The 25,898-nt window shown below is 52.1% G+C and overlaps 2 protein-coding genes across 4 annotated transcripts in view; one reads left to right on the forward strand and one right to left on the reverse strand.

Annotated features, from left to right (window-relative positions):
* Positions 1-1,169: 1,169 nt before the first annotated feature.
* Positions 1,170-23,764, reverse strand: TTI1 (TELO2 interacting protein 1). Of its 3 annotated transcripts, none has more exons than XM_087931942.1 (9): positions 23,646-23,675; positions 20,099-22,411; positions 15,620-15,796; positions 15,281-15,423; positions 13,115-13,255; positions 12,251-12,455; positions 10,770-10,857; positions 2,040-2,269; positions 1,170-1,773 (listed from the first exon to the last, which is right to left on the reverse strand). In XM_087931942.1, the coding sequence occupies exons 2-8, from the start codon at positions 22,356-22,358 to the stop codon at positions 2,083-2,085; spliced, it is 3,201 nt and encodes a 1,066-aa protein (XP_087788068.1). In that variant the 5' UTR covers positions 22,359-22,411; positions 23,646-23,675; the 3' UTR covers positions 1,170-1,773; positions 2,040-2,082. The 3 variants fall into 3 exon arrangements, with proteins under 3 accessions (XP_087788068.1, XP_087788066.1, XP_087788067.1); XM_087931940.1 differs by having other exon boundaries at positions 22,978-23,659; XM_087931941.1 differs by lacking the exons at positions 1,170-1,773; positions 2,040-2,269 and adding an exon at positions 7,857-8,940 and having other exon boundaries at positions 23,646-23,764.
* A 156-nt stretch (positions 23,765-23,920) lies between these two features.
* RPRD1B (regulation of nuclear pre-mRNA domain containing 1B) overlaps positions 23,921-25,898 on the forward strand; it is a 50,262-nt gene continuing 48,284 nt past the window's right edge. Inside the window, exon 1 of the mRNA XM_087931959.1 lies at positions 23,921-24,170. Coding sequence (XP_087788085.1) covers positions 24,020-24,170 — 151 coding nt within the window. The 5' untranslated portion in view covers positions 23,921-24,019. The remainder of the gene's footprint in view (positions 24,171-25,898) is intronic.

The following is a 25,898-nucleotide window of genomic DNA, read 5'->3' on the forward strand; positions in this document are numbered from 1 at the left end:
ATACAGGTAGTCCTCGGCTTTCAGCAGTTCGTTTAGTGACCAAAGTTACAACAGCAATGAAAAGAAAAAAGGGGGACTCGCAGCCGTTTCTCACACTTAACGCCCGTTGCAGTATCCTCACATGATCCAAGTTCAGAGGCTTGGCAACTGCTTCGTATTTATGACGGTCGCAGTGTCCTGGGTTGTTTTTTGTTTTTTTTTCACACGATCCCCTTTTGCAACCTTCGGAGCCGGATTTGCTTAACAACTGTGGGACCAGCTGAACAGCTGCAGTGATTCGCTTAGCAACGGTGGCAAGAAAAACGGGGGGGAAAAACTCACTTAACGAGTGTCTCGCTTAGAAACATAAAATCTGGGCTCGACTGTGGGCGTTAAGTCGAGGACTACCGTTATTTCGTGTGTGTGTGTGTGTGTGTGTGTGTGTGTGTGTGTGTGGTTTATTAAAAGAGGAGCTAATTCAAGATTTCCCATTCATTCCCATGGAGACTAACCAGGAGCCCTGGCCCAGGGGGCAGCTAGGGGTGCCTGTGTCTTGGTGTGTGTCTTTGTGTGTCCGTGTGTGTGTGTGTGTGTCCCCAACTCTCTTCTTATTGGAAAACCTTGGCACTGACCTTTCAGGGGTACAAAAAGACCCCAGGCCCCTGCAGGTAAAGGGGTTGCCCCCGGAAATCCACCGGCTGCCAGAGGGGCTGCTACAGAGGGGGGATTCAGCAGCCCCAGGACCGGCCCCCACCTGCCGGGGCTCCCCAAACGGGAAGGCCAGCTGTCTGGGATGGACTAGCCCTCCTGCACACACACACACACACACTCGGGTGGTGAGGTTATGGTTTTATTTTTATTTTAGGATTTTTTAAAAATTATTTTTATTTCTACACTGGCTTTTTTTCTTTATGATCTAGAATTGCCGTGAATTGTAGAAATGAAAATAACGGATAGTGTTTCCTGAAATTAGCACAAGAGGGGCCTGACCCACAAGGGGACCGATTCCACCCCCCCACCCCACCAGTCCTGGCTAAAGACAGAGGCCTCCCTGGGAAGCTGCAGGCAGGGCTTATGTGGAGACCAAGGCAGTGGTGTGTGTGTGTGTGTGTGTGTGTGTGTGTGTGTGTGTGTGTGTGTACGTTTGCGTGTGTGTGTGTGTGTGGGCAGAGGCGAGGCTCAAGAGCTTCGTTATCATCTCGGCTTTATTACAGGCAGAGTAAATTGCTTTTGTCTGAAGTCCCATAATGGTCAGAGGAGGCAAATGGCATTTGCACGCTGCCTGCTTAATTCCCGGCTGGTGCTCTGCATATTAAGTCCACCCTCTCTCTGCAACGGGCAATGCTGCTGCTGCGGCTGCTGCTGCTGCTGCAAACTTTCGGAGGACACCCGTGGGGCGGGGTGAGCTTCTGAGGTGCCCCGTCTCCTCGCTCCCCCCCACCCCAAAAAACCCTGGCACTGGGTCAAAAGGAGGGCAGGGAATTTGGGGCTTTCTGTATCTTAATCCACACGGCAAACCGGGAATCCGGTCCCCATCCTGGGCCCTGCCGGGATTAGCACCAGGTCCCTGTTTTGTGGCTTGTTGTGAGACCGGAGCATCGTGCAGCCCCCCCGCCACAAAAGGGCAAAAATCCCGACAACTGGTGGACAGATCAGTTCCGGGTACCGCCTGCCGGCACCCCTCATCGTTCGGGTTCTAGGTGCCCCAAAGTGTCTTTGCTCCAGGGCAGTTTTGGCTGGACCTGCGGACGTTCAGAAGGCTGGAAACTGCCCTTCTCTGTGGTGGCCTCTGTCCTGTGAAACAAAAAATAAACCCCCACCAAGCTCAGAGAGCACCAAGGAGCCCTCATTTCAACCCAGACCTACAAACCAGTCTCCTCCTCAATTGCTCACAGGTGCACAGCAAGTAGTAGTTCCCCACCTCCTTCAGGCACGACTGTGCCGGCGTTCCAGACAACCTCCAGGCGTGGGGATCTTCTCCAGCCCTCCTTTGCCAGTCCACGTGGCAGCCCCGCTTCCCTTCCCCTTCTACCCAGAGGGGCCCTGGCCGAGCCTCCTACCTCCACGGGGCGCCTGCTGTGCCCGGGTGCTCCTCCCTCGCCCTCAACTGCCCAGCTGGTCCAACAGGCTCTGCACGTTGTCCGTGAACTCGTTCCGTGTCTTCTCGCCCCCTGCTAGCTTCACGGGGTGTAGGCTGGGGTGGGGGGGCTCCGGGTTTCTGGGGCACCAGACGCTGCAGAGGAAGAGCCACACGGCATCCGGATCGACCTCCATCAGGCGAAGGAAAACACTGCAAGAGGAGGAGGAGAGGAGAGATGCAGGCCGAGGGTTGGGGATGGCAAGTGAGGCCAGGGCCCAGGTCTAACACATGGGGGAACCCCTTTCTGGGCCTTCGACTCAGTTTTATCTTCATTTAATATTTTACCCTCTATATTATCGTTTCCCCCAAAATACCACCTACCCCGACAGTTAAGTCCTACCTAAAACTCGATTTTTTGTTTTTACATTTGCCCAATATAAGCCCTATCCCCAAAATAAAGCCTTAAGATCCCCACCCTCCCTAGAGTGGGTAAACATTAAGCTAGGGTGGGGATGGAGGGAGGAGTGGAGCTGCCCTACTACTTACCTTTAGACAATCGTAGCCAGGCCTCGCGCTCACCCCCGACCCCTGCCTGGATGGCCCATTTCTTCTGCAGCCGGCAAGGCTGGCCAGGCTTCCCTGAGGGCCTCTGGAGCGGAGAACAAAGCTCTGGATCGATCCTGAGCTCTGATATCGGCTGCAGAGGCCTTCGGGAAAGCCTTGCTGGCTGCAGAAGCAGCAGCTCCCGCAGGCCTCCGGCAGCGAAAAGGAGGCCGGGGGGCGATGCCCGCAAGAGAGGTTAGTCAGTGGATGACATCCCCCGAAAACAAGACCTGGTGCTTTTCTTTTTTGGTGGCAAAAAATATATATTAAGACAGGGCCTTATTTTCAGGGGGATATTATCTACATACATACATACATACATACATATATATATATATATATATACACAATAGCTGATGCTTTATTTAAACTGATATTTGTATGATCAGTGATTGCATGACCTCAGTTAGATGCCATATGCGAAATAAATATTTATTCTCGAAACATGCCAAGCTTGATTGTGTAGCTCCGCTATCTTGTGTAAACCCAACGTGCGTCATTAAGCTCAGGGGTCCACGTCTGATGTGAACCTCCAAAATGGCGTCTCCATTCACCCACTCAAGGGTGTGTACAAACGAGATTGGGTCGTTTAAGGAATGTTGATTTTTAGCTTCAATTCTTCCCCTCTTTGACTTTTCTCTCCCTGATCCGGAAGATTATTTTTGGGGGTAGCCACGGAGCAGAGCAGCCGAAGGAAGGGTGGACGCTGGGGTGGGGGAAATGGATGGAAAGAAACAGGCTTCTCAGGGACTGGTACTTCAAGGTCGTTTCCCCGGGAGAAGGAAGACGCTGCGAGACAGTCTACGCTCAAAGCGACTGTTCTCAAAACCACCTTCTTTGAAACTGGGTCTTGGGAGGGGCAGACAAGCAATGGGAAGAGCCCGGGAGGGAGGAAGTGATACTTAGCGATTTGGTGCAGGAACGACAGTTCTGGCTTTGCTTTTCTGTAGTCCGCTTGGCCTTCAGTCCACTGTACCTTTCTCAACCAAGGGGAGTCCAGGATCGTCCTTGCTTGAAGGACCAAGTGGCCCTCCGGCCTCCGTTCAACACCTCCCGCACAGGAGGGAGAGCAGACCATTTCCGGATCTGCTTCACCTAACCTCCTGGATCAAATCTGCTTCGCTGAGAACTCGCCAGTCCCAGTCTGAAGCCGAGAGAGAAGTGCGCTCTCTCTCCACGGCTCCATCATTTAAAGGCTTCTGAAGGCCAGCGGTTCCATTGGTGAATTGTCCTAGGAGTGAGCACAATTCCCCAGTGGAACAACGTGTTTCCAAAGGTTGTGGGTGCTCCAACCCCGGAGATTTTATTTAAAGAGACTAAACAGCCACTTGCCTGAAATGGTATAGGATCACCTGCTTGAGGAAATATATTTGATTGTTCGTGTATCGACTGCAGCTAGAATTGTATTTGCTCAAAATTAGAAAAGCGAAGAGATTCCTACTGATGAAAATGGGATTAGGAAAATATGAGAATGTGCAGGACTGAATAGATTAAGGCTTGCAATTAAAGAGAAGGTGCAAACTGAATCTTATAAGATATGGGAACTATTTCATTAATGTCTAGAGGAAAAAATATGAAAGCTAGAAATAGCTAATAGATTAGTGAAATATAGAAGACAGCTTTACAGAATTAAACGTGCTGAGAAGAGGTTATAATAACAGAGATCTTATGTATATTGATCAGATAAGAATAAGACAAAGAACAGAGAATACCAAAGTAATGAACGTGGATGTAAATTTTAATTGTTACTGCGCAAGATACTTGTACCCAGATGACACACCGTTAAATGGAAGATGAATTGTCTGTACCTTCAATAAAATAAAATAAAAATTACCAATAAAAGAAAAAAAAGAAAAAAAAAGAACCTCCTGCTTGAGCAGGGGGCTGGACTAGAAGACCTCCAAGGTCCCTAGCAGCTCTATTCTGATTCTGAGCGCTATCACTTTTCTCCTGAATCTTCTCCCCTCGGGGTCTGAAACCCCACCCTTCTCAGTGCTGTTCCCCAGGAGCTGATTTTAGGGCGCTTTCCGCTCCTTCGGCGCCCGCTCCAGCCGGATGACCCCCACTAAAAGCCCAGGCAAGGTTCCCACAGCTGGACTTCGGGCAAGGGCCATTCCTCCCTCTCCCTCTCCCCCTCTTTCCGAAGTGAAAAGGAGCTGGAAAGGAATCCTAAGCTGCCACGAATGAGAGGGCAGGCAGAGGAAGCGACATCCCTGTAAATCAAGGAAGGACGAAGGGAGACAGTTAAAGCCCTCCAAGGTCCATCAATCTAGCAGTTGGTTAAGGCCACAGCAGAAGAGAAACAAGGCCAAGTCACTAAAAGGCACCGTTAAGAGTGCCCAGCGCTTAGAGGCAGAGAATTCCCCCCCCCTGCCCCCCCATCTTCCTTCCTGTCACTTCGCTCCTTTCTCCTTCCCTCTCTTCCTCCCTTTTGATTCCCATCTTCCTTTCTCCTTCCCTCTCCTCCCTTTTTTCCTTCCTCTGTTCCTTCCTTCTTCCTTCCTCAGATCTCTGCTCCCTCCCTTTTCCTTCCATCCCTCTTTTCTTCCTTCCCTCCCTCTTTCCTTCCTCCTTCCTCAGATCCCTCCCTTTTCCTTCCATTCCTCTTTCCTTCCTCCTTCCTCCGATCTCTCCTCCCTCCCTTTTCCTTCTATCCCTCTTTCCTTCCTCCTTCCTCCGATCTCTCCTCCCTCCCTTTTCCTTCCTTCCTCAGATCTCTCCTCCCTCTTTTCCTTCCTCTTTCCTTCCTTCCATCCCTCTTTCCTTGGTCCTTCCTCAGATCTCTCCTCCCTCCCTTTTCCTTCCTTCCTCAGATCTCCTCCCTCCTTCCTTCCTTCTTTCCTTCCTTCCTGATCTGTCTCCTTCCTTTCTTCCTGATCTCTCTCTCCTTCCTTCCTTCCTCAGATCTCCTCCCTCCTTCCTTCCATCCCTCTTTCCTTCCTTCCTTCCTGATCTCTCTCCTTCCTCCCCTCCCTCCCTCCCTCCCCTATTCTCTCCCCGCTGCCCTGGCAGGGAAGCATTCTCAAACCACGAAAACTGCCACCTGGACCTTTTCCTTTACGGGAGGGCCGGTTTACCCAAATGGACGCCACCGCCCAGGGTCTGCCATGGCAAAAGGAGCCGAGCTTCCCCGCTCTGACTTTTCTCTCTAGGGGGGCTGCCCTCAACCTCCAACAGGGACGGAAGATCTTGGGGGGGGGGGGAGAGAAACCCAGCGAAGGGCAGATTGTGGGAGAGAAAATTCACTTTTACGGGGTCACCGGGTGTCAAAAACCACTCGATGGCACCTCATCCATCCATCCAACCCCTTCCTCCCCCCCCCCCCCTCTCTCCTAAGAGGCCTGTTTTCAACTGGGGCCGCTGCTGCTGGTGGTCCCTGCCAGGCGGATTTCTTTCCTTTTGTTAAATCGATTGGACAAGCGGGCAGCCCGGAAGATCTTTCCCTGTCAGGCTGCTACAGCCCGATCAATGTGGCTGCCAGGGGGGTGGTGGGTGGTGGTAAATCCGGAGGGGCCGCTTTACAGTCTGGCCACACAGAGCCCAACGCGACCCCTCCAGCTCTCCCATCGGGCTCGGTTCTACCGGGGCTCTTCTGCGGACGGGCAATCCTCCCCTTATGGCCACCACACAGCCCAACCTCTCTGCCGCTAAGCGAGTTGTCCAGCGAGCTTTGCCCATTTTACCAGCTCTCTTCCCGTGGCCGTGAACTGAATCCCTGCACCGGTTAATAAGCCCGGTCGTTAAGCGAATCCAGCTTCCCCCCATTGACTTGGCTTGTTAGAGGGTCGCAAAAGGGGGTTCATGTGACAACGCCCCCCCACATTCCCCCAGGGATGCTGCGACTGTCATAAACACGAGCCGGTTGCCCAGGGTCTGGATTTTGATCACGTGACCATTCGGGGGGGTGGGGTGCTGCAGTGGTCGTTAAATGTGAAAAATGATCAGTGTCTTTGTAACTTCGAACAGTCGCTGAATGGACTATTGTAAGTCAAGGATTACCTGTACTGTAGCCCCCGATAGAAAGCCTCCCCTTGAAACATGCCCTGTTATGGTTCCATTTAACTGGAGCCAGCTGACTTTTGTCTGCCAACCACGCCGACAAAAAACGGAAGGGGCATGAAATGAGCTGAGCCTCCATTATCTTGAGGTCCCCTGAGAAATGCCAGCCAGGAAGTTCAGCTGTGATTTGGCTCCTGCGTTTGATTTTTCTCTGCAAAAAAAGGCACTTCCCCTTGCAGCCCATCCCCCCTGCCCCGCCCGTTCGCCTTTAGGACTTAACTCCGTCACGTGGGACAGTCTCGTACGGAGGATGCAGCCAGCCAGCCTGGTTCTGCCACCCTGGCATGGCTGCATCTCCCCAGAAACCCCAGTAAGGGAATGTCCCTGCCATCTTGCCTTACCAAGAACAGTAAGTGACCATTTCAGACAGGTATCAAGGTCTGGTGCGGGAAGTGGGGTGCCCAGGATGTTATTCTAACAAGGTCAAGTCATCAAACATTCCTAGGCCTGTTTTAGTAGTTGCCATAAGTAAAAAAAAAAAGGGGGGGGGGATGAGGAAGGCAACCTAGAAGAGCCGTGCAGCAGTTTGAAAGCAAAAGTCCATTCCAACTCTTCTCTTTAAAAGGTTGTAACTAAACTACCAGAGCTTTTGCCCGCAATTATATTTCATTGGAGAACATGATTGATGACACCCAGAATGTCATTGGAGAATGTGATTGATGACACCCAGCCCGTGAAGGTGCTCAATGGGAGAACCTGGTTTATGAGACACCTGGGGGGGGAGGGGGGAAACAGGGGACTGGAAATGATGTAGGCCAGAGTTGGCTTCATACAGGGCAGGGCCAGGATGTCGCCTCTAAAGAATCCTTTGAAGTTTGGCTCGAGAATCATGATTCCATTAGGGCGATTGCTGGAATCCTGACAAACAACAGCTTAACTGAGCCCTGGCGGTGCAGCGATTAGAAGGCAGCACTGCAGGCAAACTCTGCTCACTGCCAGCAGTTTGATCCTGACCAGCTCAAGGTCGACTCAGCTTTTCATCATCCCGAGGTCGGTTAAAAATGAGAAGCCAGATTGTTTGGGAGTAAGATGCTGACTCTGCAAAGTGCTTGGAGAGTGGTGTAAATCACTACGGAGTGTTATTTCGATTGCAACGTTTTCCTCCCTCCTCCTTTCCTGAGCCGTGGTGGTGCAATACTGCAGGTAAATTCTGGTCCCTGTCAGGAGTTTGATCCTGACGGGCTCAAGGTTGCCTCAGCCTTCTATCCTTCCCAGGTCAGTGAAAATGAGGACCCAGATTGTTTTAGGACAAGATGCTGACTCTGTAAACCGCTCTGAGAGGGCTGTAAAGCACTACGAAGTGGCATGTAAGTGATATTGCTATTGCTACTAGAGCCTCTGTAATAACGTTGATGGGACACATACAACAATAAACTTCAATGGTAGGCAATCAAATTAATGAAGAGAAAACTAAGAGGTTGATATGGGCAGAAAATGCAAAACAATTTATGCACAGATGGATTTTACTGCGGAAAATGTGAAATATTTAGGAATCTTCTTCGGGGCAAACAGTAAGGATTTATTCATGGACAATTATGTACCAAGTTGGAAAAAAAATAGTTATTCCCCCCCTTTTTTAATTGCAAGGCTGCCTAGGGAATTCTGGGAGTTGAAGTCCATCCTTCTTGAAGGATGTTCAAAAATGCTGCTGTAGCATTTATGAGGAGGTGCCAAACTTACTCCAAGAGGGACACCAAACAATGGATTCTCGTGAGCCCCTTCACTGTAGCCTCCTCCTCCTCTTCCTCCTCCTCCTCCTCCTCCTCCCCCTGACAAAAATCCCGTCCAGAGGGACGCTGGGTGCTTCCGGCAAGCAGGCGGGGGCCATCCTTGAACCCGGGGAAGGAGAGAAGCAAGATGCATTGCCCCCAAGTCTTCAAGTTGTCAAGGCTGAGAAACACTTGCCCTAGGCTGGCTGGGGAATTCTGGGAATTGGAACTCCACAGGTCTCCAAGTAGATTAACAGAATGACAGAGTTGGAAGGGACCTTGGAGGTCATCTAGTCCAACCCCCCCTGCTCAAGGAGGAGACTGTACCATTTCAGACAAATGGCTGTCCAATCTCTTCCTAAAAACTTCAGGTGATAGAGCACCCAGAACTTCTGGAGGCAAGCTGTTCCACTGGTTAACAATCAGGAAGCTCCTCCTTATTTCCAGACCCGGTCTCTCTCTAACCAACTTTCACCCACTGCTTCTTGACCTGCCCTGCCCTCAGGTGCTCTGGAGAACAGAACAGAACCAAGTAACAGGGCTGGAAGGCACCCTAGAGGTCTTCTAATCCAGGGGTCTCCAACCTTGGCAACTTTTGAAGACTTGTGGACTTCTCACTCCCAGAATTCCTCAGCCAGCTTTCAGTTGAAGTCCACAAGTCTTAAAGTTGCCAAGGTTGGAGACCCCTGTTCTCTAGTCCAAGCCCTGCTCACGCAGGATACCAGAGGCCTCCAAATTTGGCAACTTTAAGACTTGTGGACTTCAACTCCCAGAATTCCTCCAGGACGCTGCAACCATCATAAACGTGACTAGGGGCACACTGCAAGGGTCGTAAGGGTGAAAAATGGTCATGTCACTTTTTTTCACTTCCGTTGTAACTTTGAATGGTCACTATAAATTAAGGGCCCCCCAAACTTGGCCACTTTAAGACACAGCTGGCTAGAGAATTCTGGGAATTGAAGTCCACAAGTCTTAAATTTGCCAAGTTTGTGGACCCCTGCCCTATACCATTCCAGACAAATGATTTTTCTTCCTAAAAACCTACAATGGTGGAGAACCCACAACTTCTGAAGGCAAACCGTTCCGTTCGCCTTGCCACCAGCTGTTTGAGGTCTCAATCCTGCCTCTCTCCCACTCTGGCTGGTGGTCCAGAGGAGTGAAACTCAAGCCGTACCAAGGAGGGGCTGATGGCCTGCTGGGCTCAGAGACCAACCTCTCTTTCCATTGGCTTGGAAGCCTCCGAAGCTTTAAAAAAAAAAAAAGGACTTCGAGGCTCGGCTGCTTTCTGTCGCCTTTTAAAATGACGACTCTGGCAGTTTCCAGGCAACCTGCGTTTCCACGGCGAAAGATTCCGGGAGGGTGAATGTATGTGTGTGTGTGTGTGAACCCAGCGTGTGCTTCTGATGGCGTTCCCTTGGTTCGGTTAGGCGTGACCGATTCCAGCTTGCCTCCGCTTAGCCCGGGTGCTGTGGCTCATTGGCGCCCGCCAAGGCCGGAGGAGACCCCCGCTGAACCGGGAGGGCAGCGGGGGACAGGCAAGGGGGCTTCCGCGGGCTCAGTCGGCGCTGCACCCCGATGTCTCTAAGGGGATTCAGCAGGACGGCGGGGCGACTGTCACCTGCACGGCTGTCTCCAGCGGAAGGATAGGGGAGCAAGCGAGCAGTTAACCCTCGACTTGCAATCATTCATTTACTGACAAGGTGACCCCTTTCCACACTTAATGACCCTCGCAGCCTCCTCGTGGTCGTGTCATCAAAATTCGGACGCTTGGCAACTGGCATGTAGCCCTTGACTTACGACCAGAATCACCGTCGTCATTTAACGAGCCCCATTAACCCTCGTGGGTGGAGTCTGGGAAACTGGAGCGGAACTCGCAGAGTGTTTTACTGGCCGGATGCCCTTCCTGTCGCCCAGCAGATATTTATATTATGTCCCTGTCACCCAGCAGGTATTTTCTCAGTGGGCCCAGCGAGAGAAATACCTGCCTCTACCTGAGATCAAACTCACAAACTCCTGACTGTGAGGCGAGAGCTCCACCTCCAGGCCACCAGAGGCTGGAATGATGCTGGCTGGGGAATTCTGGGAGCTGAAGTCCACAAGTCTTAAAGGGGCCAAGTTTGGGGGACCCCCTGCTTTAGGTCTTTAACGGATAATCAGAATCGGAAGGGACCTTAGAGGTCATCTGGTCCAACCCCCCCCCCCGCCCAAGCGGGAGACCCTACACCATTTCTGACAGGGGGCAGTCCAGTCTCTTCTTAAAATTAGCCTTCAGGGCACCTGGGGAAGCTGTTCCTATGGTAGCCCTGAGGCTCTGCAGCCTGAAGGCACACCTGTCTTACCTGCGAGCAGCTTCTTGCAGCCTCACGGGCTGCCTGGCACTGAGGTAGGGCAGGCAGGCCTCCACCACCGTATTCAGGTCGTTCTCACCTGCAGAAAACAGTTAAGATGGGTGGCTCAGAGGGGGGGGGGCGCTCAGTCACACCCCCCTCCTGCCCCTGCCCCTCACGCCCTCCCTCTCCCCAGAGAGCCTGCTTGAGTGGGACCAGGCCAGGCCAGCAACAGAAATGCAGGGGAGGGTCCCTCCTCAGAGTCAACTGCAGCTAGTCCTCGACTTACGATGGCCGTTGAGGCCAATGTTCATTCTGTGAAGCTAGACCGCAGTCAAGCAAGTTTGGCTCCGTTTTAGGACCTCTGTCGCCAGAGTTATTGTTAAGTGAGTGACTGAAGTTGTTTGTGAAGTGAATCCGGCTCCCCCACTGACTTTGCTCGTTAGGGGGTCACAATAGGGGATCCCGTGGCTCCCCCGGGATGCTGCAACCGTCGTAAGTACATGCCAGTTTCCAAGGGTCCAAATCACATGACCATGGGGATGCGGCTACGGTTGATAGATGTGAAAAACGGCCACAAGCCACTTTTATTTTTCCCGTGCCATCGTAACTTCGGTCACTAAACAGACAGTTGTAAGTGGAGGAGTACCTGTGGGGCTTTTCCCAGCAGGGCTGAATTCCCCGGGGATGGGGCACTATGTACATATGATAAAGGAAGAGAGAGAGAGAGCTGGATCCATATTGGTCCTCCACATAATACAGGTCAACCCTGAGGCTGACCTGGCCGGGGCCATTTTCAGGCTTCAGCGTTGCCAGACTGGAACTGAGGGATTGGGGGTGGGTGGGTGGGAATTAGAGATAGCTGGGGTTTTGCAGCCTAAATAAATAAATACATAAACACACACACACACTTTCTGCTGGGAACCAAGGACATTCCCACAGGTGCCGAGAGAGAGGAGTGAAGTCGCTAGGCTACCAGAGGGCGCCTTGATTGGACCATGGGACTGACGGTTTGGGAAGGGAGGTAAAAACTTTTAATTAGCGTGAAACTGCAGGAATATTCAGAGTGCGTTTTCCCCAACCTGTGCCGATAGGAGATGTCCAATCAAACTGTTCTTTGGGGAATCTACCTGCCCCAGAATTCTGTTTGCTAGGGGCGTACGACTTGGAACCCTGACCATGTGTTTATGGTTCAGACCACCTGTCCCTGCCGGGCGTTGCGTGCAGGGCTGCAATTCAACTGGTATAACCATTTTAGTGAGGGGAGTGCGTGCTCCACGTTTGAAAAAGCTAATACGAACCCTTCAACTGCCGCTGAAGGAAACGGCTGAGGTGCAGCAAACCGCGCAAATCTGCACTCCCACACAAAGACGTAAAGCACGGGGAAGAGTAGGGCCCACATGCCCATCGGCGCAAGCCAGTTCGGAGCCGCTGGATCATCGGGACAAAGGAGAATCTCACCCCTGGTTACACAGGGCACTCCGGGTACTTACCCAGATCCAGAGCCTGGCAGAGGGACCCCAGGCCCTGGAGCACGGCCAGCTGCAGCTTGAAGGCCAGGGTGTGGCTGTAGACGGGCCCGGCCTGGGCGCTGGTGGGGGCCTGGGCGACAAGGGAGGCCGCCAGCTTTGGCAAGACATCTTTGGAGAAGCGGCTCCTGAGGAAATCCCCACTGTGGGCGCCGAGAGTGCACAGCACCTGCCAAGAAGCCCTCCAGCTGGTCACTCACCCCCAGAGACGAGACCCTGCCTGGGCTGAACTGAAGGCGAGCGCTCTTTTCCGGGAGGTTCTTCTTCTTCTTTTTTTTAGTTTCCGTTTATATTTTTCTTTAACATATGTAAGTGCTTAATAAGCAGTGCATCACCCGAGTCAATTTGCAAGTACATAATAAGAGTAATAACGTTCTTTACTTGTACGTAATGATATTCTTCCAATTTCTACCTGTATTATCTAATCATGGCTAAAAACCTTAAAACAGATAAACAGAAAAAATGAACTGACAAAAGAAAATAGACCTGCAGGTAGTTAAGAAAGTAAAATATTTGGAAATTTACCTAACAGCCAGAAGTGCCACAATTAAAGAAGGCAACTTTACAAGGTTAATGCAACACACTGAGCTTGAATTGGAGAACTGGGAAACCTTTCCTGGGGTTCTGTGATTCATCTCCCCGTTCTCTGTGCTTGTTTCTCCTTCCTCCCAGAGAGAAAGGAGAGAGAAAGAAGCGAGGAGAGGAGTGGGAGGGAGAGGATGGGCTCCACCATGAGTCCAAATGCTCGGAAGATTAAACCTCTGGTCCCGGTGGCTGACCCAGATTGGATCCTGCAAGGTCATAACGGGACACGTCCATTCGCCTTACCTTAAAGGCTCCGAGAACAGCCAAGGGGTCATCGTTAACCAAGCGGCAAACCAGAGCAGGCCACGCCCGATGCGCCAGTGGAAGGAGCACGTTCTTGTGTGGACCAAGGACCATCACGCCGAGTTCGAGGACCTCGAGGGCCTATCGGGAGATGCCTCAGAGTCAGAAGACGAATGTGCCAGGATTAAGGGAGACAAGGGGTCTCCAATTCATAAGGTACGAATAGAAGAGAATATTTGTGGCTCAGGGTGGAAATGTGGGCTCCTTAGTGGCCTCTGAGCTTAGTTTGCTTGCAGACGTTTCATGACCCAACTAGGCCACATCATCAGTGCTAGAAAGGAGGGGGGTTTGCTCTCTGTTTATTATCCCTTCTAGCACGGATAGTGTTCCCTAGCTGGATCATGAAACGTCTGCAACAAAACAGCCAAGTTCAGAGAGAGCCAAGGACCCCCCCCCCCACCAAGTCCTCCTCCTCTTCTGCCCTGCACAAACCCCATCCCTTCTAGCACGGATGATGTTCCCTACTTGGGTCATGAGATGCTTGCATTAACAAAGCTTGGGGAGCACCAAGGACTCCCCCAGTCGTCGTCCTCTTCCTTTCTGCAAACCCAATTCTAGCACAGACGAAGTCACCTAGCTGGGTCATGAAACACCTGCAAGGAAACCGCCAAGTTCAGAGAGCACCACGATCTATAATGCGCTCGGTCCTTTGGGACAGTAAGAGGTTTAAGCCAAGACCAAGCAAGAAGGAAGATGGAGAGTGCCATTATGCCTTAGTTGGAGGCCATGGGGCAGCCAACTGTCCTCCTCCTCCTCCTCCTCTAGCTCCAATTCAGTGAGAACCTTTTGGGGCAGGAAAAGATGAGTGGAGCTCTATAAGGGGCCTCAATGCCGAGGACAGATGGACCAGGCTTGGGATAAGGGCCCTACTCAAGTCTGCCTTCTCCTTCCCAAAGTCAGGTTCTCCTCAGCCTGACAAGGACCTGCCACTCTTGTTGACCAGGATTCTGATGACTCCGATGGCCAGTTAAAAGATACATAGGTTGAGATGAAGAAAGAAATGTCCAGGCTATGGAGTTGTGGAAAGTTCCATAGGAAACCACAAGCTTGTGGGTTAAACATGTGTTCAAAACCACAGAAGGCGAACATGAGTATTTTTTCATCTGTTGTGCACTGGCTTCTTGATTCACACTGCATTCGGGGTCCTTTCAGCCTTATAGAGCAGCGGTCACCAACCGGTGGGCCGCAGAGAAATCTCACCCCCAGAGCACCCCCACAAAGCAATTAATCCAGGCTGCGCAGAAACACAAGGCTGCGCCGCCAACATGGCCTGCGGGAACCCTCCCCACCTACTCAAATCCTTACCCGGCAAACTTGTCTGCTAAGTTGCTATTTTATCTTTTTCTGACCATCATCTGTTCTGCTGTGCCGGGAGATTTAGATTAGCTAGGAAGCAGGAAATGGTTGGATTTCTTGCTTTCTAGCTCGTCTTTAGATCTTCGGCTCTGCTTTTAAGCACACACGAACCTCCCTTAGGACTGAAGTTTCTATTATTCAGTGCAGACTCACGGCAAGCAAATTTTATATGACAGACTCAGGTAACCGATGGCAGATAGATAGATCTCTGAATGAATCTGTGATTCTGTGAGCAACTCAATCTGCCTGCCTGCTTGGCCTGATTTTGGGTAAAAGTTGCTTTTTTATAAAAACAATTCAATATTTATATAATATTTACATACAAGCCATGCCCATCCAGTCACAGGACCAAGCCACACCCACAAATTAGGCCACACCTACAGAAGCGGTTAGTGGTCCCTGGGATTTAAAATTATGAGTTTGGTGGTCCCTGAGGTCCACAAGGTTGGTGACCCGTTATGGAGGACCCACCTTTGTTCAGGTAAACACGTTTTATCAAGAGAGATCTGGATTCTGCCTCCTCACTGACACCCAGCTACACCTGGTTCCCTGCTTAACAACCTGGGTTGGGCTTTGGAGCAGGATTTAACACACCTGAGTAGGTGTAGGAAGAGGTCACCCTGCACTAGCCAAAGCCAAGGGCAGGCTGCCCCGTGTGTGTGTGTGTGTGTGTGTGTGTGTGCACGTGTGTGTGAGGGCCCTTGAGGGCTTGGCAGCATCAGAGAACAGCTGGTCACGTCAATGACATACCTTCAGTCGCACTGCGAGGCTCTTGCTGGGCAGCAAGTGGATGGCCCTCTCCAGGACATCTTTCGCCATCTTGGCCTGCAAGGGCAACGGCCTGTCCACCTCAGGAAGCTCTTCCGGTGCTCGGGGCTGCACTGCAGGATCCTCTGGGGAGGCAAGAGGCCACAGCTGTGGGCACAGTGGAGGGTGGGCGCGCGGAAGGAAAACTTGCTTTGCCGGCGTTGTACAGTCAGCCCAACAGCTGTGGGTGCTGAGACCAGGCACTAATTCAGCCACTCCACGAGTGGGCATTGCCCACCCCCCTGCCCAACCCCAGGCTAAGACGTTTATGGCTGTACCAACCTTCCTCCTCCTCCTCCTCGACATCCCCCTCTGCAACCCACTTCTGCTTCACGTATGCCGAGAAGAACTCCTCCATTTCGTCTGCAGTGGGCAGGTTGGTCGGCCTTGGTGCCCACGGGCAGGAGGAACCACCTTCTGGCTTGTGCTGGGTTTCCTGCTCCGGCCCAAACCAGGAAGCTGCCAAGCAGAGGAAAAAGCAGTTGGGCCTCCCGGATCCAAGACGGGATGGGTGAGAATTTCAGACCAACATCTGGGGGAAAACCTTTGGACCAATACACTCTAGTCCTCATCCTCTGTATCAGAATAACAGAGTTGGAAGGGACCTTAGAGGTCTTCTAGTCCCACAGCCTGCTCACGGAGGAAACCCTCCACCATTTCAGACAAACGGTTGTCCAATCTCCTCTTAAAAGCCTCCGGAGCACCCGCAAGCCTTCAGGAGACCCGTTCCACTGATTAATTGTTCTCACTTTCAGGAAATTTCTCAGTTCCAGATTGCTTCTCTCTTCTGATTAGCTTCCATCCAGAGAAAGTTAAAGCTCCCTTTGCTCACCTCTAGTGATCCTGACAGCCAATTATGCCAGCGGGATGTGGAAGCCATCAGCAAGTATTAAAAAAGAGACATAGACGCCTTTGACGAATCCTAAAGATTTGCTATTCCGACCATATTACTAACGAAAAAGTGATCCAAAAGAGTTTTTCCTGCAAACTGTCTCATGCAGAAGATTCCAACTTACAGGTCATATTTTCTGGAGAACAACTGATTCCCCAAGCTGGCAATGGGACAGACAGACAGACAGACAGACACACACACACACAGTGCCAAACGACCAAGGGGAAGCTTTCAAAATACATGGTGGAGAATCACCTGGGAGGATGCTGAAGAACTTGCCGAAGACCAAAAACGCTGGAGACCCCTTGCTGCCTAATTTAAGGCGGAGCACGGAAGGATCTAAGCCCAAGTTAAGCCTGGGGAAAAGAGCCTATTGGGGAAAGCAGGCTGAGGAAAGCCTTTCGCCCGCCCTGCGGTTATGCAAGTAAAGCCATTAATGGAAGGAAGTTCTTTCAATTCAATTAGCTCCCTGTTTCAAAAGCTCCAACCTGGCTCAGAGATGAATTGGTGATAAAAAGCACTCGGAACATCACCCTGGGGTGAGGGCTACAAGCACCAGGGACAGATACAAATGGGAAGAACAGAGGCAGCTCCATGAGAAGAACAAACGTTGCCTCTGCCCTGATGGAATACCTTGCTCCAGGGGGAGGCAGGCCCCACCCTTCCTGATCATCAACTTTTGGCTCTGCCAGCTGGCATAGGGTCCAAGAGTGGCAGGCAGCCTTGGGGGAGGTTGGTGGCTTGAAGGTGGCCCCTTCTGCCTTTTGTAACTGTGTTTCTTTTTATATGACTTATCCAATATTTAGGATCCAATAATTCAGGGGCTGCCACAAAGAGGAGGGGGTCCACCTATTGTCTGAAGGCCAGACAAGAAGCAACAGATGAAAACCAATAAATGGGAGAACAAACCTAGAAATAAGGAGAAATTTCCTGACAGTGAGAACAATTAACCAGTGGAATGACTTGACTCCAGATGTCGTGGGTGCTGATCTCTGGAGGTTTTTAAGAAGAGATTGGAGGGCCATTTGTCTGAAATCGTATAAAGTCTCCGGCTTGAGCAGGGGGCTGGACTAGAAGACCTCCGAGGTGCCTTCCAACTCTGTTATTCTGTTTTTATTTGTAAAACCGCCCACTCATGTACGTGAGGTGGTGCGCTTAAAAATTTGATCATTAAATAAATAAAAATACACGGATGTCAAGCTTTTTTCTGCCAAGGAACAACCGGCACTCTGAATATAAAGACTGTCAGGTTGGATAAAAAGGTGTAAGACTGATATATAGCTCCCCACCCACCCACCCCGCCCGCCTTCTCTCTCTCGCGCGCGCACGCACACACATAGCTTGAAGCTTGTACTTAGCAGCTGCTCGTTTTCTGGTCTAGTGAAGATGATGATAATAATAATTGTATATGCCATCTGACTCTCAGGGACTCTGGGCAGTTTGCAAAATGTGAAAACATTTAAGAAAACTGCTCACAAAAAAAAAAAAAAGAGAGAGAGAGAACAACGATGAGAAAGATAACAATTCCAGATGGAAGCGAAGAAAAAGAAGCGAGGGCGGCTTCCATCACCCTTGCAAACAGCCAGGGGTTCAGGGCCCTTTGGAACACCAGTAAGGTAGGGGCTGTTGAGAATCTCCGGGGAACCTCATTCCGGAGGGCCAGGGGCTGCTAGAGAAGGGGGACTTCTGGGATACAGAGAGGTGGCTTTGTTTAACAGGAGGGAGGAAGGAAGGAGAGCACCAGCCTTGCAAAATTAAGTTGACCAGGCAGATGCTGTGGGAGGTGGTGGTCCCTCAATTATGCAGGCCCCGTGCTACGAGGGAGCAACCAGCACCTTGGAGCCTATGGAGATTCTCTGGTCATCCAGGCCATGGATGTCCCAAAGGTGTTTTTCCCCCAGGAGGCGAGTCCAACGGTGAGTCAGAAGTTCTATGGAGATTCTCAATCAATCATCCAAGCTGCACCCCCCCCCCCCAAAGGCAACTCAGCTTTCTCGGTGTTTTTCTTTGAAAACATTTTGCTTCTCACCAAATAGTTTCTTCAGAACTGTGAAGAAGTTATTTGCTTGCCCACCTTAACTTATTAATCCATCTCCAATTCTAAAGAAGCTTCTTGGATGAGAAGTGAGATGTTTTTCAAAGAAGACACTAGGGAAGTCCAATTGTCTTTTTGGAGGAAAAACACCACCACCTCCGAAGCGACTGTCTGAAATGACTTCCTCATCTGGGAATGGCACAACTTGTGTGCCAGATGAAGCCGTGGAAAGGTCTTCCGGGCCACAGCGGTCACCTGCCCGGGAACCAGGAGTTGTGAGTCCAGAAGACGCACAAACTGTGTGTTGCTTTGGAACAGGGAAGCACCATCTGATTTAAAGGTAAAGGTGGAATGTCTTCAGATCTGGGCAGTCCAAACACCCAGTCACCCAGTCCGGGTAGGAGTGAGTTAGAGAGGAGTCCTCCCCATGCAAACCCACATAAGCCCCTGGCACTGGGGCAGAACCTCACCAGCCTTGCTTGGCTGGCCTGGAGTTGAAAGATACAACTGGGTATCATCGCACCGTTGATCCGAACCCTGAATCAGTGGATGACGTCACCCAGGTAAAGGAGGATTTTGTGGTATCAGAAAGCATGACAGAGAAGACACGCTTCCTCATTCTCACAAGGCAACATCAGGGGGCTTTAACCAGTGCCCCCCTCCCTGCCCAAACATTCCAGAAAGGTAGATTCAATTGGAAGACAGGATGTCTATGCCCTATGGCGTGTGGGGCTTTACAGGTGATAACCAGCATCCTGAACTCTACCTGGTAAGAAACACTCTCTGTTCACTATTCAGAGTTTCATTAATTAAGATAAATATGCTTAAGAGGTGAACACACACAGTTTTTAACCCAAGTTAACGAAACACAATTGCTACATTCACATTTTATGCAACTTCCAACCAATAAATCACCCAAATCCCATGGCTGGGGAATTCTGGCAGTTGGAAGTCCACAAGTCTAAAAGTTTCCCAAAGTTGGACAACCCTGCGCTACACCAAACTCTCTCTCCAAACCTGGTCTAGTGTCTTCTTAACTCGATCAGACGTAAAAGCAGGCTTAATTGCTCCCTTAGTTTGCTGTTGCTGTTCTCTTCCCCTGAAGGTGGTGGATTCCAGCGCAGCAAAAAAGCATACGGGGAGTCCTCAACTTATGACTCCAAATAGAGCCAGCAACTTTGGTTGTACATTGCTGCAGTCATAAGTCAAGCCAGCATGCGATCTGACTTGAATGTACGTCCATTTGTATGATGGTCAATAACTGAACCACATAGTTGTTAAGCAAAGCACATGGTTGTCACTCCGAATCCAGCTTATTCAATGGGCATTTTTGCTGGAAAATGGCGCAATAAATCAATCAATCACAAATGCTAACTGTCAAATGCCCAAAATGCAATCACGTGACCAAGGAGGTGGTACGGCAGTCAAAACTCTCAGGAAAGGGGGCAAGTAATTTTTAAAAAATTTGGCCGTAATTTTAAACATTAAGTAACCATTAAGTTGAGGATTACCCATGTTGGCTGGGGAACATAGGAATCGAAGTCCAACAGATCTGGAGGCAACTACTATAGCCGCCGTGGCACAGTGGTTAGAATGCAGGCAGGCTACTTCTGCTGACTGCCTGCAATTTGGCAGTTTGAATCTCACCAGGCTCAAGGCAAATAGGCTGTGAACTGCTTAGAGAGGGACGGAAAACACTGTAAAGGGGTATATAAGTCTAAAGGCTCTACATGCTACTAGGACTGGAAACGCAAGTTTATCTTAAGGGCAAAACCAGCAAGTTGTGGAGCAGAGGCATTCAAAAAACCTTTCCCAACCTTTCATTTGTAGTTACCTAGTGAGGCCATCAGGGTCCGTAGCGCCCCGAGGAACGAAGACGCCCGTTCACTGTGACACTGATCCAGCCTGGCCAAAACGTCTTCAACCAGGTCCTCCACCAAGGAGGCCCCCCCGGCGTCCGAGTGTCGGAGCATGGCCTCCAGGACCTGCAAGGCGTGGGGCTCATCGGCTGGGTGCCTCAGGTGCAAGGAGACCCCATTTGCCAGGTAGTCGGCATTCTGCCTGAGGAGCTCAGGGACGGAGAGGTAGCCACAGGCCTGGCAGATGTTGGCCAGGGTCCCCTTGGCAGCCTGGCTGACCAGGAGCGTGCCGTCCCCAGCCTTCTCCAGCACAGGGTACAGAGCAGAGATTAGGAGCAAGTGGAAGTCCTTCCCCAGGGCAGAGGCAAAGCCGCTGATCCCTTCCAGTTGGATACAGATCTGCCAAACGTTGCTGTTCATAGAGCGGAGGGTGGGGCTCGAACCCGGGGACACCAGGGGTCCGTTAGGTGCTCCATACGTAAGAGCCAGGGGCCTGGCATCTGTGGTCACGGATTCAGCCCAGGACTCCTGAACCTCCAAGCGGGTGACCAAATGCCAGTTTGCCGAGTCCACGTATTCTTCTAGCACGGACGTTACGATCCCCACGAGATCCTCTGAGCTCAGCAAAGCGTTCTGCGCCTCCTGCCCTGCGGCTCCAGCAATCAGTTCATTGACAACCATGGCGGCCTGCTTCCGGTACGCCGCGGACTCCCTGTACAGGTCCATGAAGTGATCCACAAGCAAGTAGAGATTCCCGTAAGTGCCCAGAGCCCGGCAAATCTGCTGCAGGAGGGGGAAAATCCGGTCATCTGTGAAGAAGCGGAAGTACTTCCTCTGGAGGCGGCCCGGGGCGGGCTGAGGAAACGCTCCCGGGGCGCAGCTGTTCTCCTCCACAACCTTCACATCCTTCGCCTCCAGCTCCAGGACTTGCATCAGGGCCTTGGAGAGACGCTGAAGGTGGGAGGCAGAGTGGAGAACCACACTCACCTTTGGGCCCAAGAGCTTCAGGTACCCGAGGACCAGGTTCAAAGTGGCAATCTTGCCCTGGTCGTTCTGGGAGGTCATTAAGCGGGGCAGGGCAGTGGCCAGAGAGTGCAGATCCTCAGCTAGGATGTCGGCCAGGAGCCTGTTCCCGGCTACCCTCTCCTGCGCGGCCATATCCTTCAACGCCCTCTCACTCAGACGCTGGACCTCGGGGCTCTCGTCATTGACAAGGCCTACCAAGGCTTTTAACAACTGCCCCGCCGAGTCTACCAAAGAGCGCCCACAGGCGGTCAGGAGGAGGCGGGCCATTTCCACCAGCTCCCGTCGCACCTTCCAGTGGGGATGAGCGGACCCAGATGTAACCACCTTCTCGATCAGGACGGAGAGTCTGGATGCGGTGTTTCTCGCCCAGTCTGCGCCTCGGTGGACCACCAGTAGCTGTATTTTGCTCTGTTCAGAAGCTGGCTTCTTCCTCTCCGGTGGGATCTCCGCTAGCTGTTCATCGGCCATCACCAGACCGATGGTCCTAGAGAAGAGCCGGATGGCCGAGACCGTGACGGCATGACCTTGCTTCGTGTCTGCTGCGATAATCTTGGAGAGGGTGATGGAGATCCCAGGGAGGAAGGAGGCAAAGAGATCTCCACATTGCCTCCTCTCCTCTTTCTCCAGGGACTGGTGATCCTCTGGGCAGTCGCACTGCAGGAGGAGAGCCTGCAGACACCGCAAGGCCGTGATCTTAACCTGCCGGGCTTTTTCCTGTTCGGCAAGGGCCAAAAGGAGGGACACGGCAAAGCCCAGCTGGGGAAGGCTGGAGGGCTGGTAGAGAGACAGAAGGATGTCTCCATAAGCGGAGTGCAGCAAGGCGAGCAGAGCCTGGCCCACGTCTTGCTTCAGCTCCTCCGACAACAGGGCCAGCTGGGATGGGTTGGAGGGGGACGCCAGGCAGACACAGAGTTCGGAGAACAGCTCCAGGAGGAGATCCCCCTTCTTCACGCACGTGGACGAAAGCACGAAGCCGATGCACTGCACCACGCTCCGGACCACACCCTCCCGCTTCGGCCCGGGGGTCTTGAGGGTGAATCTCAAAGGGAAAAGGACGTATTCCTGGAGCTCCTGCAGGGCCGAGTCACTGACTACCCCCAGCTGGGAGTGGAGGCGCTCCACGTTCTCCACTGTCTGGGCCTTGGTCAGCTGGACGCAGGCGGGGCGGAGGGCCCCAAAGGCCTCCTGGGGGGTGTCGAAAATGGCCATGGCTGCCGCGGCTGCCGCTACTCCATTCTCAGGCTCACTTGACCTCCATGCTCCTGCCAGCGAAAGAAAAGGATGTTTTTATTTAGTTAGTAATATCCCTGGGATAGGGATAGGGATGGGATAGGATAGAAAATAGAGAATAGAAGAATTTAGAATAGATTACAGGACACAACAGAATGCAGACTAGAACAGAATAGAAAATAGAATAGTGGAGAATAGAGAATAAAGAATTTAGAATAAAATAGAGAATAGAATAGCATAAAAAGTTAGAACCGAGAAAAGACTAAAGAATTTAGAATAGATAACAGAATAGAATGCAGAATATAAAATAGAATTAGAATAAAAATAGAACAGTACAGAGAATAAGAGTAGACTAGAAGCTGGAAGGGAACCTGGAGGTCTTCTAGTCCAGCCCCTTGCTCAAGCAGGGGAACCTATAACATTTCAGATAAGGTGGCTGTCCAGACTCAGCTCCAGGAGATTCCCACCTACATTATTTTCACAAATCTCACAGCAGTGAACATCGCTCATTCAGGCAGTCCCCGACTTACAATCATTCGTTTAGTGACCCAAGTCACGATGTCACTGAAAAAAGTGACTCAGGACTCAGGTTTCACACCTTGGCAACTGGTTCGTATTTATGACGGTGGTCGCCTTCACCCCAGGGTTACGGAATCACCATTTCTGTTAACTATTTCCCAGCGGGCTTCTGACAAGGAAAGTCGAGAAGGCGGGTTTGCTTAGCGACCATGCGATTCACTTCATGACTGCAGGGATTCCCTTGGAGGCCCTGGCAAAATGGTCACTGAACAGCTGGCTTTGATCAGCAACGGAAATTTTGGGCTCCACTATGGTCGTAAGGACAACCTTAGGTCGTAAGTCGAGGACTACTCGTTTCCTCTCAACAACCACCCTGTGAGGTGGGCTGAGGAAGAGGGGGGGGGACTGGCCGGCCGGTTTCCGTCCCTGGGGCAGCAGCATTCGAACTCCTGACTTAAGAAGTAGCCTTAAGTAGCCCGTAGTTAGGCGGCTGCCCCCCTCCCCACGAGCCCCCTCCCCACAGGCTTTGCCTCAGAGCCGGGGAATCCCCTCAGAAAGGCGGACCCCAAACCAGCTGGGGCTCCTCCACAGGGAAGGCCTCCGCCGGCTGGGCCTTCTCCACCCATCCCGGGCCAGGCAGGGTCCCTCAGCGGAGAACGGACACGCCAGGCCCTTCGCCCGGGACCCCTTGCCCGACAAGGCCACAACCCGCTCGGACGGCCTGAGGGGAAAACGCGCCCTCATTACCTTGCCCGACGCTCAAGGCGCCTGCGCGAACGCCCGCCCGCGCATGCCCTGAGCCTTCCGCCCGGCAACCGGCACGAGCGCGCGGCGCGGAACGCGCAGGCGCAGCGGCCTTTTTTTTTTTTTCTCCCGGAGCGGACTGCGCAGGCGTCACCGTCGGCGCTCTCAAGCTCCCCCGTGGTCACTTGGCAACTCGCCCCTCCTCTCTCTCGCCGCCGCTGACCCTTCCGGCGACCCGTAGCATGCCGCCCTCTGACCTTCGGCGGCGCCAGGGTGAAAGGGCGGACGGCCATTTTGTGGCGGTTGGTCGCCCCTGAGGCCGGGGGCCCGGTCCAGCCAGGCCAGGCCGGGTCGGGTCGGGCGAAATCCCCGCCGCCATGTCGTCGTTCTCGGAGTCGGCGCTGGAGCGGAAGCTGTCGGAGCTGAGCAACTCGCAGCAGAGCGTGCAGACGCTGAGCCTGTGGCTCATCCACCACCGCAAGCACGCCGGGCCCATCGTCGTCGTCTGGCACCGAGAGCTCCGCAAGGGTGAGGGAGGCCAGCGAGCCGCAAGCGCCGCGTAAAAAGCGGCCGGGGACCGACCATCATCCCCGGCCAGGCTCTCCCCCGGCGTGGAGGGCAGCCGGGCGCCTTCTGGCCCTTGAGGGGGCGGGGAGGGGTGGCGGGCGGGAGGAGAGGCCCACAGGGCGTATTGTTTTGAGGGTGGGGGGTCTGAAGGGCTTCATCTCCGGGCCTGGGTCGGATACGGGTAGTCTTCGACTTTTAACGATTCGCTTAGTGGCCTGTCCGAAGTTATAACGAAGTTATGGGAGGGGAAAGGTGCCTCGTGGCCAGACCTCGCACTTACGACCGCCGCAGCATTTCCCGCCCTCCCCACCCCCACCGTCAGGGGAGTCCAAATGCAGATGCTTGGCAACGGACTCACATTTATGACCGTTGCTCTGTGTGTGTGTGTGTGTGTGTGTGTGTGTGTGTATCATGTGATCTTTTGCAAGTCAATGGGACTCACTTAACAACTGTGTGGTGAACAGCTGCAGTGATTCACGTAAACAACTGTGGCAAGCAAGAAAGGTTGCAAAAAAAACGCAGAACTCGCTTAACAACGGTCTCGCTTGGCCACGGGAAATTTGGGGCTCCATTGTGGTCATAAGACGAGGAGTCCTCTTTACCCACCAGGAAATTTGGGTCGCCTGGGTTGCTTCAGTTCTCCAGGCTCCAGTTTATCCTGTACAGGGAATCCTCGACTTTCAGTGGTTCGTTTAGTGACCATTCAAAGTTACAAGGGCCTGAAAAAAGTGACTTATGACTGTTTTTCACATTTACGACCATTCTCATAGTCACATGGTTTATATTCAAATGTTTGGCAGAGACTCACCTTTATGTCGGTTGCAATGTCTCCTTGAGACTTCCAAGAAGAGACTGGACTGCCACCTGTCAGAAATGGGGTAGGGTCTCCTGCTTGGGTGGGGGTTGGACTAGATGACCTACAAGGTCCCTTCCAACACTGATTATCTGATTATCCCTGGGGTCACCTGATCCCCTTTGGCAACCTTCTGACAACCAAGTTAATGGGGGGGGGGACCAGATCCACTTAACGACGGTGTTACTAATTTAAGCACTGCAATGATTCACTTAACCGTGGCAAGAAACGTCGTAAAAACAGGTCAAACGTCACAAATCTCTTGCTGAGCCACAAAAAAAGGTTGGGCTCAGTTGTGGTTGTAAGTCAAGGACCACCTGGGCAGTCGGTTTTACGACTGCAGCCAGACCCAGAATTTATGTTGCTAAGCAAGGCGGTGAAGTGAGTCCACACTAGATTGGACGATCTTTTTTGACTGGGACTGTTTGGTGAAACGCTGCCGTTGTTGAGTGAATCATGCGGTCGCTAAGCAAATCTGGCTTCCCTCACTGACTTTGCTTGTGGGAAGGAGGCCGAGAAGTTTGCAAATGGAGGTCACACCCTGGGAAGCCACGTTATGTGGATATGCTGTTTTCAAGCACTGGCCATGTGTGGTCACGTGGCCCCTTGTCTGATTTGTTGGGCTGTCACATCCCTTGCAGACGTTTCGCTTCTCATCCCAGAAGCTTCTTCACCTCCTTCACTTAAGATTTGTAGTGGGTGCCTAGTTGGGTAGCTGTGAAAATGTGTCATGGGGAAATATTCAAGTATTAGAATTTGAATAAGAGGTTTGGAAGGGACCTCGGAGATCTTCTAGTCCAGCCCCCTGGTCAGGCAGGAGATCTTATACCATTTCA

This window comes from Pseudonaja textilis, chromosome 3 (assembly GCF_049901715.1).
Source record: "Pseudonaja textilis isolate UNSWEBS1 chromosome 3, rPseTex1.2, whole genome shotgun sequence".
Lineage (NCBI taxonomy): Eukaryota > Metazoa > Chordata > Lepidosauria > Squamata > Elapidae > Pseudonaja > Pseudonaja textilis.